The 17,989-nt window shown below is 45.7% G+C and overlaps 5 protein-coding genes across 6 annotated transcripts; 2 read left to right on the forward strand and 3 right to left on the reverse strand.

The window, feature by feature from the left end:
- Positions 1 to 19: 19 nt before the first annotated feature.
- BDCG_05331 lies at positions 20 to 5,061 on the reverse strand. Of its 2 annotated transcripts, XM_045421000.1 has the most exons (5): positions 4,423 to 5,061; positions 4,235 to 4,315; positions 2,870 to 4,131; positions 1,400 to 2,752; positions 40 to 1,302 (listed from the first exon to the last, which is right to left on the reverse strand). In XM_045421000.1, exons 1-4 carry the CDS (start codon positions 4,572 to 4,574, stop codon positions 2,655 to 2,657), a joined length of 1,593 nt encoding a protein of 530 aa, XP_045281222.1. In that variant the 5' UTR covers positions 4,575 to 5,061; the 3' UTR covers positions 40 to 1,302; positions 1,400 to 2,654. The 2 variants fall into 2 exon arrangements, with proteins under 2 accessions (XP_045276980.1, XP_045281222.1); XM_045420999.1 differs by having other exon boundaries at positions 20 to 2,752.
- A 290-nt stretch (positions 5,062 to 5,351) lies between these two features.
- Positions 5,352 to 8,159, forward strand: BDCG_05332 (uncharacterized protein). Its single transcript, XM_045421001.1, has 6 exons — positions 5,352 to 6,513; positions 6,578 to 7,045; positions 7,128 to 7,159; positions 7,229 to 7,380; positions 7,462 to 7,669; positions 7,753 to 8,159. Exons 1-6 carry the CDS (start codon positions 5,908 to 5,910, stop codon positions 7,778 to 7,780), a joined length of 1,494 nt encoding a protein of 497 aa, XP_045276981.1. The 5' UTR covers positions 5,352 to 5,907; the 3' UTR covers positions 7,781 to 8,159.
- A 215-nt stretch (positions 8,160 to 8,374) lies between these two features.
- BDCG_05333 (dTMP kinase) lies at positions 8,375 to 10,705 on the forward strand. The gene is made up of 3 exons (XM_045421002.1): positions 8,375 to 8,679; positions 8,795 to 8,943; positions 9,076 to 10,705. The coding sequence occupies exons 1-3, from the start codon at positions 8,497 to 8,499 to the stop codon at positions 9,275 to 9,277; spliced, it is 534 nt and encodes a 177-aa protein (XP_045276982.1). The 5' UTR covers positions 8,375 to 8,496; the 3' UTR covers positions 9,278 to 10,705.
- BDCG_05334 (rdgB/HAM1 family non-canonical purine NTP pyrophosphatase) lies at positions 8,900 to 10,821 on the reverse strand. Its single transcript, XM_045421003.1, has 6 exons — positions 10,501 to 10,821; positions 10,218 to 10,291; positions 9,860 to 10,004; positions 9,709 to 9,745; positions 9,549 to 9,610; positions 8,900 to 9,437 (listed from the first exon to the last, which is right to left on the reverse strand). The coding sequence occupies exons 1-6, from the start codon at positions 10,663 to 10,665 to the stop codon at positions 9,369 to 9,371; spliced, it is 552 nt and encodes a 183-aa protein (XP_045276983.1). The 5' UTR covers positions 10,666 to 10,821; the 3' UTR covers positions 8,900 to 9,368.
- A 50-nt stretch (positions 10,822 to 10,871) lies between these two features.
- BDCG_05335 (class V myosin) lies at positions 10,872 to 17,761 on the reverse strand. The gene is made up of 7 exons (XM_045421004.1): positions 17,039 to 17,761; positions 16,768 to 16,900; positions 16,510 to 16,699; positions 12,595 to 16,444; positions 12,449 to 12,522; positions 12,162 to 12,376; positions 10,872 to 12,081 (listed from the first exon to the last, which is right to left on the reverse strand). The coding sequence occupies exons 1-7, from the start codon at positions 17,171 to 17,173 to the stop codon at positions 11,966 to 11,968; spliced, it is 4,713 nt and encodes a 1,570-aa protein (XP_045276984.1). The 5' UTR covers positions 17,174 to 17,761; the 3' UTR covers positions 10,872 to 11,965.
- Positions 17,762 to 17,989: the final 228 nt, after the last annotated feature.

Below are 17,989 nucleotides of genomic sequence, written 5' to 3' on the forward strand. Positions count from 1 at the left end.
ATTATTATTATTATTATTATATCTCTCATCAATAAGCAGGCCAGCTTGAATTGAGTTTTCGAATTGAGTTTTCTAACTAAGTTCAACTGATTTCAGGCACAAAAACAAGACAGGGTAACCTTAACTAATCCAGCGCAGCAAAAAAAAAAAAAAAAAAAAAAATTTGGCCGAAAACGACCTCCTCTCCTCCTTGGAAGAGGAAATTAGGAAACAAGAATATATATATCCCGCTACCAATCAATCAATCATTCTCTCTGTCTCTCCGCGCGGTCTCTCTCTCTCGCTTGATAGAGATGTAGAATATACAGAGCAAGCCCATATCTACCAGACCACACTACTTACTCTGCAATATAACTAACTACCAATCAATAATACCAGCATTCCTCACAAATCCCCTTTAGCGTGTCTGCCAACTCACACATCGCCAGCACTAGCCCCTGGTAGCTCTGATACAATCCCATCCAGCAATCCAATCCGCAGCACTGGGCCAGGCTGACTGTTACTGTCCGCCAATTGACCGGTCTTACTGTGCCTTGTTTGAAACTTTCCCTGTCCGCGGTTGGATCATTGATCCCGATACAAGGATCCAAGAACTATGTATATATGCATCGTTCAATACAAGGAAGAAAATAATGGAAAAAAGGGGGAAAAAAAGAAATATCAAATAAAATAGAATCAAGTCAAAAAATCTAATTAAATAGCTGTAGTTACAGATGCAGCGTAAGATGGACTAGAAAAGAAAAGTAAAATCGGAGGAAACTATTCGACAAAAAAAAAAAAAAAAAAAACGCATGCACACAACCCACGCACACGCAAAACACCACACACAACCCAACCTAGGCACAACACACACACACACACTGAGAGAGAAAATGTATCACCGCTCTTTTGCTCGCTTTCTATTATGTATATATTTCTTTTCTTTTTTCTTTTTTCTTTTCCCTTTCCCGCTCGCGAAAAAATCCAATTCAGCCAAGTCAGGCCAAATCGAAATGAAAATGGAAAGGGGGGGGGGGGGGGGGAATAGATACATTAAATCCTAGATAGTAAGTTCCCAAGTTCAGTCCCATCCCATGCATATCCATATCGACCTCTCTCCAAGAGCCAGGAAGAAATGTGATAAGGAGAGTACACAAAAAATGTAGATTATTGGACAATTTCGCTCGTGTCGTCGTCCCGAACGGGAAACATGAAGCATGTATGCATGTATGTATGCATGCATGCATGCACCTTGTGGCGCACGATTGTGCATGTTCACCATGGCAAACAAATCTTGGCCTTTTTCTTTTCTCTGGTCCGGGTCTGCTAGAAGCAAGCAAGGCGAATAAGAATAAGAAACGAAGAGAAATGATACACCGAGATGCAAGAACTGTAGGTGAGGTGGGTGGGTGTACTGTACATAGCATAGCCTATGTTCATTGGTGGTCTCTCGGGCTCCTTTTTCGTCCCCTTTTCTTTTTTTCTTTCCTTTCTTGTCCCGCTCATGGATGGCGAAATTCCTTTTCCTATTCTTTTACTCATGCTTTCCGACTCGCCTTGGTAGCTTGTAGCCTCCGGAGACCAAGGCAACAGCCGAAAGAAGCTCTGCATGCATGGTGGAAAAAAAAAAATTCTTTTTTTTCCTTTTGGACCAGTTTGGCTCGGTTCCTTCCATCCATCCGGGTCCCATCCCGAGGAGCAACCTTATCCCAGACGGGCGGTGGGAAAATCTTCCCGAGTTTTCGGGTCAAGCAACGCACGACGTGACCGAGCCTAAATCCAATCAATCAAATCCAAATCCGCTCCCTCTCCCGCTTTGCTTCCCCGCGACGCAACCCGGATCATCGCTCGCTGTAAAAAGCTGCGCCGCGGTTGCGTCGACGTGTTTCGTTTTTTTTCGGCCGTGGTTAGGACATGGGACACTCTCTCCCTCCCCTCGCCCCCCAAATTCGGCTATCTCAAACTCCTTCCCATTGTGCTGTATCGAGAATTTGAATCGCCATACCATGCTATATGTCCGTGAAGGTAAAATGGAATGAAAAAAAAAGTGAAATGAAACGAAATTAAAGATAAACGCCAGACGTGGTTTTTATATATCCCATGCGTCACCCTTCCCAAAAAAAAAAAAAAAAAAAAAATAAAATAAAATAAAAATAAAAAATAAAAAATAAAAAATAAAAAATAAAAAATAAAAATAAAAAAATAGACAGGAAAAAAATAGAATTCTATAATCGCGTGCGCGCGCCTGTATGCGTGTGTGGAGTGTGTGTTTAAATGTAAGTGGTGGGTGTGCGCGCGTCCGTGTGTGTATGTGCGAGTGATCTTAATACTTCGACCCACTATACCCGGTTGTTGGAACCGGAGCGGGCCGAAATATCATGTAGGTTCCTTTCTGGAAAAAAAAATATTTCACGTTGGAGTGCTCGTCTCGTCATGCATGCAAATGTTCCCCGCATATCTCCTCGCTGCGGAAATGGGAAAAACGAAAAAGGAAAAAAAGGAAATTCCGGTGGGATATAAAATAATGGGAAATAAGTTTCAAGGGAAAATAGGTATCATAAAAAGGTTATACATCCCAGGAGGTTAGGTTGGACAGGCCTCTGGTGGCGGTCGTCACCCCCCTTTGTTGGAGAAGGGGGGAGGTATATGGGGTGTCTTTTTTCCGAGGTTTCGTTTCAATCGAGGAAGGTAAAGAGGTTTGTGTGGAGGATGTTGATAGCACGGTCTGCGTCTCTCTCTTCGATTACACAGGATATATTGATCTCGCTTGCGCCTGTAGTTTGAAATGGGAAGGTTAGCCATGCCTACAAAGTGGGGTGCGTGATACGGTAACACTGATGTTTTCCTCTGTGCTCTCCCTGTTTTCTGGGGGTAGTGGGTGGTTGCTTACCTTGTGAAATCATCTCAATATTAACATTGTGCTCCCCTAGTGTGGAGAACATGCGTCCCGCAATGCCAACCATGTTCTTCATCTGCCGTCCCACGAGACTTAGAATCGCCATCTGCGGAATGATGTCCACCGTACCGTATCGGCGGAGGTCCTGGATGGCGCCTCGAAGATCCTCGTCGATAATCTGGTACTCGTCTTGACCAACGCCGTTCAGTAAGGGTAGTTCGGAATGGAGCGCCAAAGACACGTGCACTTCGCTGGTGGAGATCAGATCGATGGAAAGTCGCCATTTATCCAGCACGGAGAAGATGCCAGCGAAAAACCCATGTGATAATGACCGTTTGTTTGAGTGAACGTTTATGACGAGAATCTTATGTTTGGCTGTTACTGCAGTTGGTCGTTTCGGACCCTGCTGCTGCTGTGATAGGACGCTAGAACTCCGGGTACGGAAGAGCTTCGGGTCATGGCCCACCGTTGTCTTATCTAGCTCTGCGGGATCTGGGAAAATCACCGTGCCCTTGCCCTTGGGTTTCATGACATTCTTTATCCGGATGGGAATCCGCGCTCGGATGACCTGCTCCATGGTAAAAGGGTGGATTACCTCAGAGCCGTAGAACGTCAATTCTGCAGCTTCTGCGGGAGTGATGGCCGACAGGAGTCGTGCTGTGGGTACTTTGCGCGGATCTGCTGTGAAAATCCCGTCCACTTCCTTCCAGACCTGAAGCTCATGTGCGTTGATACCGACTGCGACAAGCGCGGCACACAGGTCTGTATAGCCTCGGCCGATTTTCTCCAGCAAGCCTCCCGGTACCGGCCCAAAATAGCCCGTGATCACGGGTACCTTATTCCCACATGCTTTTATCTTTTCGGCCAGCGCAACCGCTAGTCGATCATAAAACGCTTGGTCGAGTGATTGGCAACTTGTCGCAAAACTGACCACGTCCGATAGATCAACGTATTCCGACTCGACGCCGTGATCCTCCAGCAAAGCTACCATCACTCGACAGCTTAGCTTCTCTCCCGTGCTTATTACCTTGTCCAAACATTTAGCAGTTATTTCGCCGAGGGTTTGGGCAGCTTCGAGGATTTTGAAGATGTAGGTGCATTCGGCTTCAATGGCATTAATCAACTGTTCCTTTATTTCTGGGTTTCGTACTAGGTCCTTAGCGACCTGGACGTGTTCTTGTCGGACGGCGTCGACGAGGGCAACATAGTGGGTAGATTTTATATTGTCTGACGCTTCTCGAGCAGAGCGAAGTAATCTGGAAGAGGTATTTGTCATTTCACTAGTTCATTGGACCCAAGACGAATCTCCAAGCGGTAAGGTATGTAGTGGAGGTTATTTATTATATGCCTATGACTCACCGATTTGTGGTCCCGTCTGCTTTGGATGAACTACTTCTGGCTGAGCACACGACAGCAACTCTATGTGTTAGGGTACTGGGGCTATAGATCGGAGAAGAGGAGCGTTAATTCAATTATCCAAAAAGGAAACAGAGAGAAAGAAAAAGAAAAAAAAAATTTGGAGGGGGAGGAGGGGTAATTGTTCTTACTATATGACACGATCCACGATATCAACAGCGAACTTCCCCACGCTTGTTCCTCCAAACTTCTGGACAACCCATTCTGTAGGATGCGCAGTTATGCCATTGGTGAGAGGAACGTTGTCGGTTCCATTTACGCCCAGGTGTGGGAGGAAGCTCATCGTGCGTGACCAAGAGGGAGAGGAGAGCGAAAAGGCATAAGCCTTGGGTTTGCTCGATGTGTTCTGACCAGGAGAGGCGAAGATGAGTGAAAGATTGAGAGAAGAGAGTATAGAATTGATGAAGGAGGCAAAGGACGAGGATAGCAGCCCGCGCAGAGTTGGAAAAAAGATAAAAATAACCAGCTAGCTAACCTTCAACGGGAGAAAAATAATAATAAGAAGAAGAAGATAGTCAGTCAACTCGTTCGTTCTCTGTGGTCTTTTTTTTGTAATTTTTATTTTTTTTTTAAATTCTGCCCCCAGATAACGAAAATCGGGTTGGTCCGTTTAGCGGCGCCGGTGGATCACGCAATCCGAGCTAACACAACTAGCACAAACCACCGCCTGCTGAATTCTTATTTATTTCTTTTTCCTCCTTTGGGCGCTTCTTTGGGAGATATGTTACAGTATTTATTATTCGAAGATAGCGGTGTTCGTTTTAGATAATAGATCTTGTCATGGAATAATGGAATAAACAGGAGGAGTCAGAAATGATAGCCAAGAGATTCCAAAGTATTCGTAACAGAATTGTTATTTGGCTATTGGAGGGGGTGTTTGTTCTGTTTGTTTCGCGGGGTTGGTTCGGGCTGCTTAGGTGAAACTACGGACCGACCAGGCGTTGGAGTCGAGGAAAAGCAGATCCAAAGTATTGAGCATGAATAAACTAGATAGATATATATAGATTTACAATTTTCTACATTTTTTCAGAATACTATTAATGTGTAGAGCTACTATATCAATACGCCAATATTGGGTATCAAAATGCCTGCTGCTAGTAAGTTTCGGTGCTCAACAGCGTCAAGAACAAAGCAAATCCAATCTGCCAACGTATTTTCTGGAAGACGAACGTACCAAGGAAATGAATCAAATGTTTGTATGGATATTATTATATGCGAACATTTCATTATTCCATGCCGCACGTAACTCCGTACATACATTACATTAGATCCGATCTGATTAGATTGCAGCCCTACCTACCGCCATTGTCATGTGCTTTTGACAGGGCTGGGCGGTGTCCAATCGAAATTCATTCATCGCCTTGACACCAACAACTACAATAGCAACAAGAGGAGCCAGCAGCACAATTTAGTTAATTTCAACTTCAACCTCTCTTCACCAACTACGGCGTGGGGAGAAGCAAGCAAGCAACCAACGCAGGAAGTGTGGAGTTTTGGCATATTTAACTAACCCCATCTCATTATCTGTTCGTGTCATTGCTTGATCTACCGCGGAAGCTACATATTTCAAATTTAAAAGTTTATCCACGAGCCTCTTTCTGATAGCTCAAGACAGCATGGAAGGCGATGTCTTGCCATGCCCATTCTGTGAATTTTCAGATTCCGATCCCTATTTCCTAACCCAGCATGTAGAGCTCTGCCACCCTGAAAATGGAACGTCGCCGTTTATTGCGACTGAGGAACCCTCTCCGACCCCCCAAAATTCGAAGCATAACACAGACCACATATTGGAGGGTTCCGCAGGGCTTTCCGCAGAGCCCGCCACCAATGATGATGAGCCTCTCGACGGCTACGTCGACTGTCCCCATGACTGCGGCGAGATCATCTCTACCACTGAGCTTTCAACCCACCTGGACCTTCATATGGCTGAAGGCATGACTTTTGAAGAAGCACCTGGTGGCGTGGTTACCAAAGGCGAATCGTTGGAGGAGGAGAGTGATGATGCAAATGTAGATTATACATACGACGATATCGAAAGTCGATTTTCTACAAAGCTGCCCAAGGCCCTTCGCAATAGGGATAATGTCCTCCAGCCAAAATCTTCCCGCAAGGGCTCACATAGAGACTCAAAGGCAACAACATCTGGACCGTCGGAAAAAAGGAAACGCAAATCAAAACGAAAACATCGTGACGCTGGTGGAGGTTTTGTGCGTCGACTTGGAGTAAGTCGACCTCTGCTTCCCCCTTTCGGTCAGTTCGCTGATTCATATTAATGTGCCTTCTCAGAGATCGGAGTTGGGACCATACGCACACGAAAAGCAAATGCCATCATGGCTGAGGAATATGTTAGAAGAAGGCGCAAAAGTTACAGTCTCCAACCAGATTCAAACAGATGGCACCCTACGCAGGGTTGAATCTGTGGCTAATGAGACCTCGCATCTTATAACTGTACTTGCGCAGCTTTGCGAGCTGGATCAAACTGTAGAACAGGCGTTTCTCTGCCACCCGGCCACGCGACATGTATTCAAGATGCCGAAAGAAGGCGGGTTTTGCGGGTACAGAAATATCCAGATGCTAGTTTCTTATATCCAAGATACCCTCGCGGATGGCTACGAACAATTTCCTGGTAGACTCCCAACAATCTTGCGATTGCAGGACCTTATTGAGCAGGCCTGGGACTTGGGCTTTAATAATACGGCGCAAATCGAAACTGGGGGGATTAAGGGAACAAGAAAATATATTGGGACTTCCGAGGTAAAAATTTCGACACCAAAAATTGTGGAAAGCATGTATGTCTTTAGATGCACGTCTTTACTAACTCATAACTCACGATCAGGCCCATGCCCTTTTCCTCAGTTTAGGGATTAAGTATGTCCCCTATTTCCCCCAACTTGCTGTCACTCTGTCAAGCAAGTAAAATCTGACCCATCTTCCTAGCTGCACGGCCGGAGTCTTCGGCACTACACAAGATAGTTCTGCCCATGATGCCCTGCTCGATGACATATTGGCGTACTTCCTCCAAGGCTGCCCGACAAACGACGAAAAGATAAACCAAACTGAGTTACCGCCTCTCTATCTCCAGCACGAAGGTATGCAATGCCAAAACAAAGACAGGAATCCCAATATTGTCCCGTACCGACAGTTTTTATGCTAACAATCGATTATACCAGGCCACTCTGTGACGATCGTCGGTTTCGAAACCCGCAAGAGCGGGAGCGCCAACCTTCTCGTCTTCGACCCGATGTTCAAAACGTCACCAGCAATCGAGAGACTTATTGGCAACAAACACATTACATCGCAGGACCCGGGTCGCCTGATAAAGGCTTACCGGCGAGGTCCCGGCTACCTGCAAAGATACAAGGAGTTTGAAGTTCTCAAGTGAGCTATTTTTTTTCTCTTTGTCCGGGTGCAATTTGCGGGAATTTTGCTGCTAATGAGGGTTTTTCCTTAAATAAAATTAGATTACCGCCGTCAACGACCCTCTACTAGGATCAGAAACGTAAGGGGCGCTGGCTTGGGAGATTGGGAGATTCTACGCTGGTTTCGATGGTTGCGTATTTTTCACCTCGAGTGACAATTGCCCGCATATATAGGTGATGATTCCTTGGGACGATCTTGTTTATGATGCTTGTTGCAGGCTACGACGGTTGGGATCGTTATTCTTAAGCTTTTGTGATTCTGGCTTTTTACTTTGCTACTTTGCATACTCGAGGCGTTGTTTCTTTTGCGTCTCCGTCTCCGTTGCACGGTTTCGAATTTTCAAGAGACCCCTTAGATTTAGCGTTTTGACCTTAGTGCATTTCAGGCGATGGTTATTTCTAGCATCAATTCGGAATATTTCTCGAGACTCTCTCTCTCTCTCGCTTTGATATTTTTTTTTTTTTTTTTTTTTTTTTTTTTTTTTTTTTTTTTTTTTTTTGAATAATAAATAGTTACAAAGTTGAAATGGATACGTATTGATACACAGTCAAGTTATTAGGTATGATTTGGCTTTTAAAATCCACGTGATTTTGTATTGTTAATAACAGATAAATTACGCCGATACATTTTTTGTAATTTTCTTTTTTCTGCATGGTCGTAGTTGTTTAAAACAGCTTATCACATCCCCGCTCCCACACGCCCATCCACCTTCTTCTCTACCTCGTACATATAAGCTTTACAATTTTTCCACCCGCCGACGTCCCCCGCGTTCTTTCCAACGAAAAATGAGGACGCTCCCTAACATTATCATCACCGGCACGCCTGGCGTCGGCAAAACGGTCCATTGCGAGCAGTTGGCGCAAGACACGGGCCTGCGACACCTGTCCATTAACCAAGTTGTGAAAGAGCACGGGTGCCATGAGGGATATGATGATGAGCTGCAGTGCTATATCGTGGATGATGATAAGGTATATATATATGAATGACTTTTATTTCTCTTTTTTTATCATTCCCATTGTCCATTGTCCATGCGGGATATGGTATGGTATGGGGCTAATACGTGACGCGGTGACGGTGTTGTAGCTCCTCGATGTGATAGAAAAGGATGTGCCGAAGGGCGGGTATCTTATCGATTGGCATGCCTGCGACCTCTTTCCCAAGTCCTGGGTTGACCTGGTGGTGGTGATCCGGTGCACTTCTACTGCTATACTCTATGACCGGTTGGCGGCTAGGTTAGCTTATTTTTTCTTATTTTTGTGTTTTTTTACCCCTCTCGGTTTCCCCACAAGGATATGGAAAAATGTTAGGAAGGTATAGAAAGGCTAATCAGCGATTTAAATTTATCTATTTATGGTTATTCACAGAGGCTACTCGGAGCGCAAACTGCAGGAAAACCTTGACGTGGAAATATTCGATGTCCTCCTCCAAGAAGCGCAGGAGTCATACGATGAGGAAATCGTCGTTGAGTTGACGAGCGAGAATGACGGGGATATTGAAAAGAATTGCGAACGCATCGAGGCTTGGATAGAATCTTGGAAAGCGACCCATACGGAGAGTTCGGGTTGAATGGGATCCCTCCTTTAGCCTCCTCGCGGCCCACGCGGCTCTACGGCCCCTTTTTCCCGGCGATAATATTTTGAGGACGATCGGGGAAATATCAAGGATATGTCTCCACGAGCCATTGTTTCAATTTCGCAAGCGCCTTGTATCGATGCGAGATCAGGTTCTAGATCGTCGCGCAGAAAAAAAACTCAGCGTCAAAGCCCACATATGCGCCTCCTCTACCACTCAACTATTAAATATCGACGTTGGGGGAGATTTGCTTTTTTTAACGCACCTTTTCGTCCTTGTCCATCTCTGCAAACGTCTTCCCCTCATACTCGAATATGGGATCCCAACCTGCGCAGTTCAATCATTATCAGCCCTGTCAATTCATGTTTCAAGTGGTAGAAATAATTGGAGGGTGGGACCCCGTTTTGGGCAGGTGGGAACTATACCGAAATTCGCGGGGCCCCTAGCTGGAACAATTCGACCCTATTATATGGAGAAACCACATGTTAGAATGAGAGACCGCGATCTACACCGGGCCTTAACCCGCTGTTTCTTGTGCGGTGGGGGGATTGAGAGGCAGAAGAGTAATGCAGTTACCTCAGTCTTCCCTTGAAAGAGTATCGGCTCCGCACCTGGCCCACTGCAGAACGCAAACGTGCACACTGCCACGATGGATTTGTCTGCGTATGGATCCAGCAACTTGTTAAGGCCTTCGTGGCCTAGGGCTTCGAGAAACCATTTGCTATATAATTTCGTTGTTAGTATTCAGAATTTTTCAAATGCCCCACGCGTCCAGCGTAAAATGCTTGTTTGATAGAGTGGATATATATATATATATATACATATGCTTTTATAGGGGGAACACAAATTATCAAAGGCACCCCTTGTTTCATACCCGAGTAAGTAGGGAAGAAGTTGAAAAACAAAAAGCAAACACTTAGAGCGAGGAACTTACATATATGGTCCTGGCAACCCCTTTAATGCATTAAACTCTAGAGCTGTGTCTTCTGTCAACGCAGGCCCTTGTATCTGTATATTTGTATTCAGAGACACGAAAAATTTAGCTTGATGGCCCTTTCAATCAATTGCAACCAGCCACCACCCAATGATACTACTGAGTTATGGGTAAAAAATACTCCGTACAATCGAATATCTAATATCGACTGGCCTGTATATATAAAAAAATAGAAGAAAAAAATAATACAGCAAGCGAGGAGAAGATTCTATCTGGCACATACCACCTCCGCCGCCCTGCGGCATTTCTCTTTCGCAATCTCTTCAATCGAGCCTTGGATCTCGGGCACGTCAATAGCCCGGTTCTGCACTTCTATGGCATCACCTAATATAGCCTGGACTTCGGCTAGTTTGTTTTTGTTGCCTGTGATGAAGTTTATGGTCTTCATGGTTGAGGGGGGGGGAGGTGGGGGAGATGATGGGATGACGGGCAGTGAGTGGGTGGTGATCGGATTGGATTGTGGCACTTGTCTTAGGTGATGGAGGCTTGGGCGCTGTTTTCCCCCTTATCCCGTTCTGTCTTTCTGTCTTTCTGTCTTTCTTTCCTTTTTTCAGTGAAATATACACTGGATGGATGCGAAATGGAGATATCTACTGTGCTTGTGAGGGGAATTCTTTAGGAGAGCCGTCGCGGTTACAAAATCTTATCAGATCGCCAAGATTTCGATCCAAAATTCTCATACATACTTCATTTGCTCACTACAACCGCCCCATAATTAGTTAGAACATCAATGGCAACGTACAGTTGAAGCAGGAGGAGTGATTTAAGTATTATTAAACCAGAATCCAACAACAAATATCTAGACTATCTAATATCCACCCCAGCCGGCATAATGGGATTTAGAAATGTAGTTAAATGCTATCACGCAAGATCAAAAATGAGGCGCAGAGCTGTCACTCATATATAGAACTATAGAAGAGAAACCGGAAATTTAGTGCATTACATTATCGGCTTCCTTTTCGCATCTTCGAGATTCCTTGTGCTCCGTTAGTGGCAAAAAAACCGGTCAAGAGGAATAGGGTAGGTATAAAGTAGTCTTACATCACGTCAAAGATTCTTTAGAAAGGAGGTGAAACAACGCTGACAAAATTATAGAATGGGGTTAGTTGGGAGTATATCTTCTATCGTCTAGGGTGTTGGGATCTTGTAGTTCGTTGTTGATTAATGTGTAAGAGTGCCAAGGAGGACCCAATAGCGATGATGGAACGGGGAGGATGCGAATAAGAAGAACAGGGAATAAGTAGAGGGGAGGAGGAGGAAGGAAAGGGAGATGCGGGGTTTTCGATTGGATTTGCGAGGAAATGAAAATGACAATGGATATAGACAAGTTCTTTGGAGCAAAATAAAAACAAGCCTTATAGAAATTAAAAGGAGACGTCGACAAAACGATAAACTGCACCCAGCTTGCCAACAAGGCGTGGTGTGGCGGTAATCAGGAACGCAGAAAAAAATAATAAAGATTCAATACGCAATGGACAGAGTGGTCTTTCAGAATCCTTTCATCTCAACCAGAGTCTATAAGGTAGGCGGCGGCGCAGATGCCAAATTTGGAAGAGAGTAGATGGGAACAACTAAATGGAAATAGTAGAGGAGGGCTCCCAAAGACTAGCTAGGGATAAAATACCCGCAAGGGGCGAGTAACTGAGTACATGGGACAATGAGGGATGCAAACGGATATTATTTTGATTTTATGGGGAGGTGCTGACGGCGTCGGGGCCATCTACCATGTCAAGCTTCTCCTGTTGTGCCATAGCTTGCATGGAGACAATCTCCGCAAGGCGCTTGAGACGAGGTGTTTGGAGCCCTGTTGATTGCTGTTAGTATAGTTCAAATGGCGTCCATGTCGACCTTTGACCCTGGAGGGTGTATATGTTTCCAGCTTACATGATGGAGTATATGTTTCCAAGGCAGTAATTGAGCGTGGCTCAGCGATTTCGTAAGGGCCGCTATCTTCCATGTCAACAGCGGTAAGGAGGAGGACGTCACTCTTTTCCGTTACGCGAGAAGCAACCGCTTTCATGATTTCGCCGTTAATGGGCTGTTCGTAATCGGCGACCAGATACTGGTTCAGAAGCTTTTGTATTTGATTGGGCGAGAGCCTGTGAGGGAGAAGGTGATTAGTACCTTTCCTTACGGTGTGAGTGGTAAAGTGGGGGCGTCGATTCACTTACATCCAGCAAATATCTTGAATGATCTCGATATCGTTAAGAGTCGCCTTCTTGAGTTGAAGTAATTTCGTAGCTTGCTAAAAACGGGAGTATTCATTAGTCGACAATCCACATTCGACGCCGGAAAGAGAGAACTATGATGAACTTACCATGAGGTGCTCGAGCTGCAGTGTCCCTTCCGGCATATCATGGCTCTTGCACCACTCTTCAATCCGAGTGATATTGTAATTGATTTGTAGACCACGCTTCCAGGAGAGGAAATTTCTTCTCATCAGGAGATCGTTGAATGCAGTAACACCGACAAGGCGGAGTAGCTCATTGACTGTTTGCAAGATGATCGAGTCTTCGAGATAGTATGCCTTCATCGCCTTGTACACATTGTTAAGAAGACTCAAAAGGTTGTCCATACTGTAAGCAGGGGTGTTGGATGGCAGGAGTTTTCCGAGGAAGCGGCTTGTTTCGTTAGTAACGAATCCCGGAAGTGACTGCGACTCGATGATTGCGGGGACAACCATCTTGTAAAGCTTCTGTTTCAAAACTTTCATCCAAGTGTGGTAGATATTGAATTCCAAACTCTCTAGATCATGTTTCACAATTTCCAAAAGACGGTCGTACTCATAATTATCAGTTTTCTGGGCCTCATACCAATCCTCGGCGAGGAAAACGAAGGATAGCATCTCGTGCACGTTGGAAAGCCAGAACGCGCCAGGGTTAATTGCATCTTCACCTTCATGCTGCATGACGTCTTGCTGAATAGATTGCATTACATTAGCAAGGAAGCGTTCAGATTCCTTGACAAAGCCATTATTCCACATCTCGGACGTAACAAGATTAATAAGGTATGATGGGAAGAGAACCTCCTTCTCGGTTGGTGGTGGAGTAGAGCCGGGAAGAGGTATTTTAAGGTTTCGGATAAGACCAATCGTAACTTCGTCGTTGAGCTCATCTTCTTCAGATAACAGCGTTTCCAGTTCCATTTCAATAGAATCCACTCCCGGAGCAAACGTCGAACCAGATAGATTAGAGCGGCGGCCTGCGCTAGGCACAGCCATCGATACCGGCCGCGGGTTATAGACACCGCTGAATCGATCAGCTTCTATCCTCTCCGTGCCAGCACTCCGTCTCTTCGGTTTGGGCTTCTTGGATGAAACCAAGTTAATTAACCCAGTAATACCAGGTTGAGCAGCGGCTCCGTTCTGAAGGTCTCCATTAAGTCCATTGACAGGGACAGACCTCTTCGCAAGCTCTAACTCATCCTGGAGCTCAGATATTAGCTGGCGGAGAGATTCCTTCTCGACCTCGTTGTCAGAATTGGCTTGTCTCAGCTTCTCAAGCTCTGCAGTTGCGACTTTAAGAGATTCGCGCGACACCTTCTCTTCTTCCTGTAGTCGTTTGACGGTTGCTAGTGCCTCAGCATGATTTTGTTGCAACTTGGTCATATCTTCTTCCAAGGCAGCCAGCTGTGCCGCAGAAATACCAGCTTGGTTGGCCTCGGCTTGTAACTCTCGGGTGCGAGCTTCCAGTGCGTTGTGTCGACTTCTCCAGGACTTCAACTGGCTTTCATAGTTCTCAAGTTGTGTTGTAAGAGTCTTGTTCTCTCGCTTGAGTGTCCCAAGGGATTGAGTGAGTTCCACGACCTTGTTTTCCAGTTTATACGATATCTGTTTAAGATCTCTTGCTTCTTCACGAAGCTTCTTGTACTGAAGGCGTGCCTTTCGTCCTCTGTAAAGGTTCTGAATAATGATGACCTTCTTACGGTATTGTCTCCAAGCACGGAGCGAACGCCAGGACCGGAATGCACGCTGGATAGTCTTGGCAGCATTGCCAAGGATGGTATCCATGATATTGCGCCGGCAGAGATAACCCTTCGCAACGGATTCGAAGAGAATAATATTGCTCCGAATACTGACGTAATGCTTTCGCTCCTTTTGGCCACGCCAAACTCTTTGTATTGTGGTGGCAGCTTTAATACGACGAATCTCCTCTGCGTGCTGTCTAGCCAGGAAACCTCTGATCACGCTTTGCGTGGTAAGGATAGACTCGCGAGCCTCGAGGTACCTGCGGCGATAGTACTTGCATTTCAAGTTCTTCTGGATCATGGTTGCGCATTCGTTTAAGCGTGACGTGCGGAGGTTCTCAAGGAAAGCAAGCATACCTGCTCGGAAGAAGATCTTTGTCAGACCGAGCTGATATTTATCTTGCTGATGACTGGCATCACCAAGGGCTTTTCGTAGAATGGCGTGGCCCATATCGCGTATCTCAGATGTCCATTGGGATGAATGGCAGAGCATGTAGTACCGGAGAGCAAATTCTTCGTATGTCCAGCGGGTAGGGTAGCCAGCGCAACTTATCCGAACAGTTTCCAGGACACCACACGCTCTCAACTGGCTGAGAACCATAGGGCCTTCAAACTTCCACGCTTCCTTGCCCTCATTGGGTTTTATACATCGAATATAATGAACATCAGTCGAGTTGATAGTGTTCATAAGCTCAATCAAAGAGGACTTGAAGATGCCTCCAAGCGTGGGTTTGCGGTTGACAGCAACGCCAATCTTCCGCCCTGGTGCTGCAACTGGGCGCGAGGACACGGCCGCTGAGTCCTTTTCACGAACGGCAGAGGCCGCTTCGAGAACGGATTTCACAAATCCATTGGAGGACTTGCGGAGGATTTCCATATGCTCATCCGGAACAGTGTCCCTGTTTTTCTCAATGAATCCATCAGACTCATACGTGACATCGACGGCGTAATGGCATACAGTGAACGAGGACTTTCCGAATCGAGGTTTCTTGTAGAACTTTTGTTTGTTGGACCCAAAGTGATGATGCAGCTTTGTAACGAATTGCTCATCAGAGCCCATTGGTAATCGAGACTCTTCATCCAACAGCGATAGGACTCCGAGCTTTCCTTCAATAAGATCAATGCAAGGTTGATTGTCCGAGAAATCGATAAACTTCCAATCAATTTCTTCCCTGACATACTCCTCCTGTTCAAGCTTGAACACATGCTGGTTAAACTCTTGCTGCAACTTCTCGTTGGCATAATTGATACAAAACTGTTCGAAAGAGTTTTTGGCGAAATGTTCGAAACCGTAAATATCCAAAACTCCAATGAAGGAGCTCACCCTATTTAATACATCTTCCGTAGCTAGCCCGCGGTTAATGGTCTCCACTAACCAATCAAACAAGCTTGAGTAAATGAATTTCGCAACTGAATCTCGGACAACTAGGGCCTGTTGCTGGGTAAGATTCGATGTGATTTTCTCGCCGCGGGTGATTAGCTGCTTTTTCACAATCCACTTCGAGAATTCACCTGCTTCTATACCCAGCATCTCGCATGCGCGCACAAGAGACGGTTCCGTGGCAGAGAGAGAAGAATCAGTTCGAGTAGCCTGGATCTTAACATTGCCTAGGTGAAGAAGAGCAGCCAGGATGCGGAAAATATCAGCCTGGGTCTCCCTCGTCACTCCTATCGTCGTAAGAGATTTCCTTGTGGCATCAAATTCGGCCTTATCGTCGACGCCATCAATCACCGGAGCACCTCCCTGGTTCAGATATTCGAATTCTTCAATGGACAAGAGGCCCAACTCTTGCCGCTCCGAGTCTGTAGCTCCGACGACGAGCTGGTAGAAAATATGGTAATTCCTTTCTTTCAGAGGTTGGAAGACAAGCCTCGAACGTTCCAGGAGGTATGTTCTTATTTTCGCGCCAATAATATTCGTCTTGTCGTCGAACATAATCTCAATATATTTTCCGAATCGGGAAGAATTATCGTTACGGGTAGTCTTCGCATTTCCGAATGCCTCCATCACCGGATTTGTTGCCAAAATTTGTTCCTCTGTCTCGCTGATTGAATCTGCTCTTCCTGCATTATATGATCCCTGGGTGGGAGTTCCTCTCGTGGCGAAGTATCTCATGATATATTTCGCGCTCACAGTTTTTCCTGCTCCTGATTCTCCAGAGACAACGATGGTCTGGTTTCGGCCATCTCTCAACATATCACTAATTCCAAGGTCAGAGACATGGGCACTGTATTGGCACTAACAGATATGTGGGCATTTACTCACGAGAATGCTTCCTCAGCGATAGCAAAAAGATGAGGAGCTTGTGTAGCCCGCTGCTTCCCTGCATATACCTGAACCATCTGAGGGACGTAGAGCGAATCGACGCGAGCGAATGGATTGGTTGCGATGAGCACAATACCACTGTATGTATAAATTTCCTTTTGCGCGTATCGGAGCTTGATGGCTTGCAGTACTATATAGTAAAACCCGTCAGAGAGAAATATATTGCCAAGCACGGAGATATCGCAGCTCTAAACATACCAGCTGGTTCGTTCAAATGGGACAGATTTGTGAGGTCCTCGCTAGCTTCCAGCATCGATGGATTCATCAGCGGCGGAAGGGATCCATTGTTGTCCAGCTGTAGTTCAGCTTCCGTCGTTTCGATTGTCTTGGTCTGTTATTTTTGAAGGGCAAGGAAAAATGGGCTGTTTGTCAGTGATATTTCTATATGCAACACGCTGTACAAATCATCATAAAGACGAGCGTATATAACTGTAAACAGAGCTTCAACGGAAATGGGAATGATGCTAACCTCTCCATTCTCCAGGGAAAAGACCAGAGTGACTTTATCTCCATCCACCAATTTCTCAACGAGCTCAGAGCCCACCCATCCTTCCGTCGGGTCAGGTTGCCATGCCCGGGTACCGACGTCGAATATGTGCACCATGTTTGCAAACTACAACTCCAACACCACAGCGCGGACCGGTCGTCAAGATAGGCTTTTAAGTTATATCGAATACTGAGACAACTGGGGGAGTGGGGGAGAGGGCGGGTTTGTCCAGGGATTCGAGATTCGAGATGCCCGTAGTGACTTGACGATAATGGAAACGAGTATTATAGTTAGAGGTTCCTGCATTTAAAAACCGGAGTCCCAAAACGACGATACTAACGAAATAACGGATAAATAACTTAGAGAGTGGAAAAAGGGGATCGCCGTGAGGAAGGGTGCAGGTAAAAAGGACGAGCAAACAACGGTGCACGGCAATGAAGTTGCACACCGTTCTGATTCGTTCTAATTCGGGAGAGAGGGCGGGCCAAGAGGAAAAGAAAGCTGGAGAACACCAAAAAACCGCCAGGGTTTCCAGGCAGACAGAGACAGACAGACGGGAGATTTAGACGATCAAGCAATAACAAGGAAGAAAGAGAGTGCAACGTTAGCAAGCAGCAGGCCAAGTCAGCGAGCTTGTTGTTTAGGCTGGGGTGTTTTAGCGAACCGGACCGGACAGCCCCCCCTGAGCAAGGCGGTGGTGGTCCAAGCAGCGAGCGGGTTTAGGGGGGATGGGATGGATCCATGGATGCGATTGGAAGCCAGAGCCCGGCCACGTGATGGTCACCCAGCAGAAACTGCTACTCACTTTATATCCTTCTTTTAAAAGGACCTGTGATTCATTCCTTCTTTTTTAAGATTGTTATTGTTTATCTGTTTATTTCTCTTAAAAGAGAATAAAAAAGTCTTCTCTTTTCTTCTAGAATAATAATATAT

This window comes from Blastomyces dermatitidis (assembly GCF_000003525.1).
Source record: "Blastomyces dermatitidis ER-3 genomic scaffold supercont1.5, whole genome shotgun sequence".
NCBI lineage: Eukaryota > Fungi > Ascomycota > Eurotiomycetes > Onygenales > Ajellomycetaceae > Blastomyces > Blastomyces dermatitidis.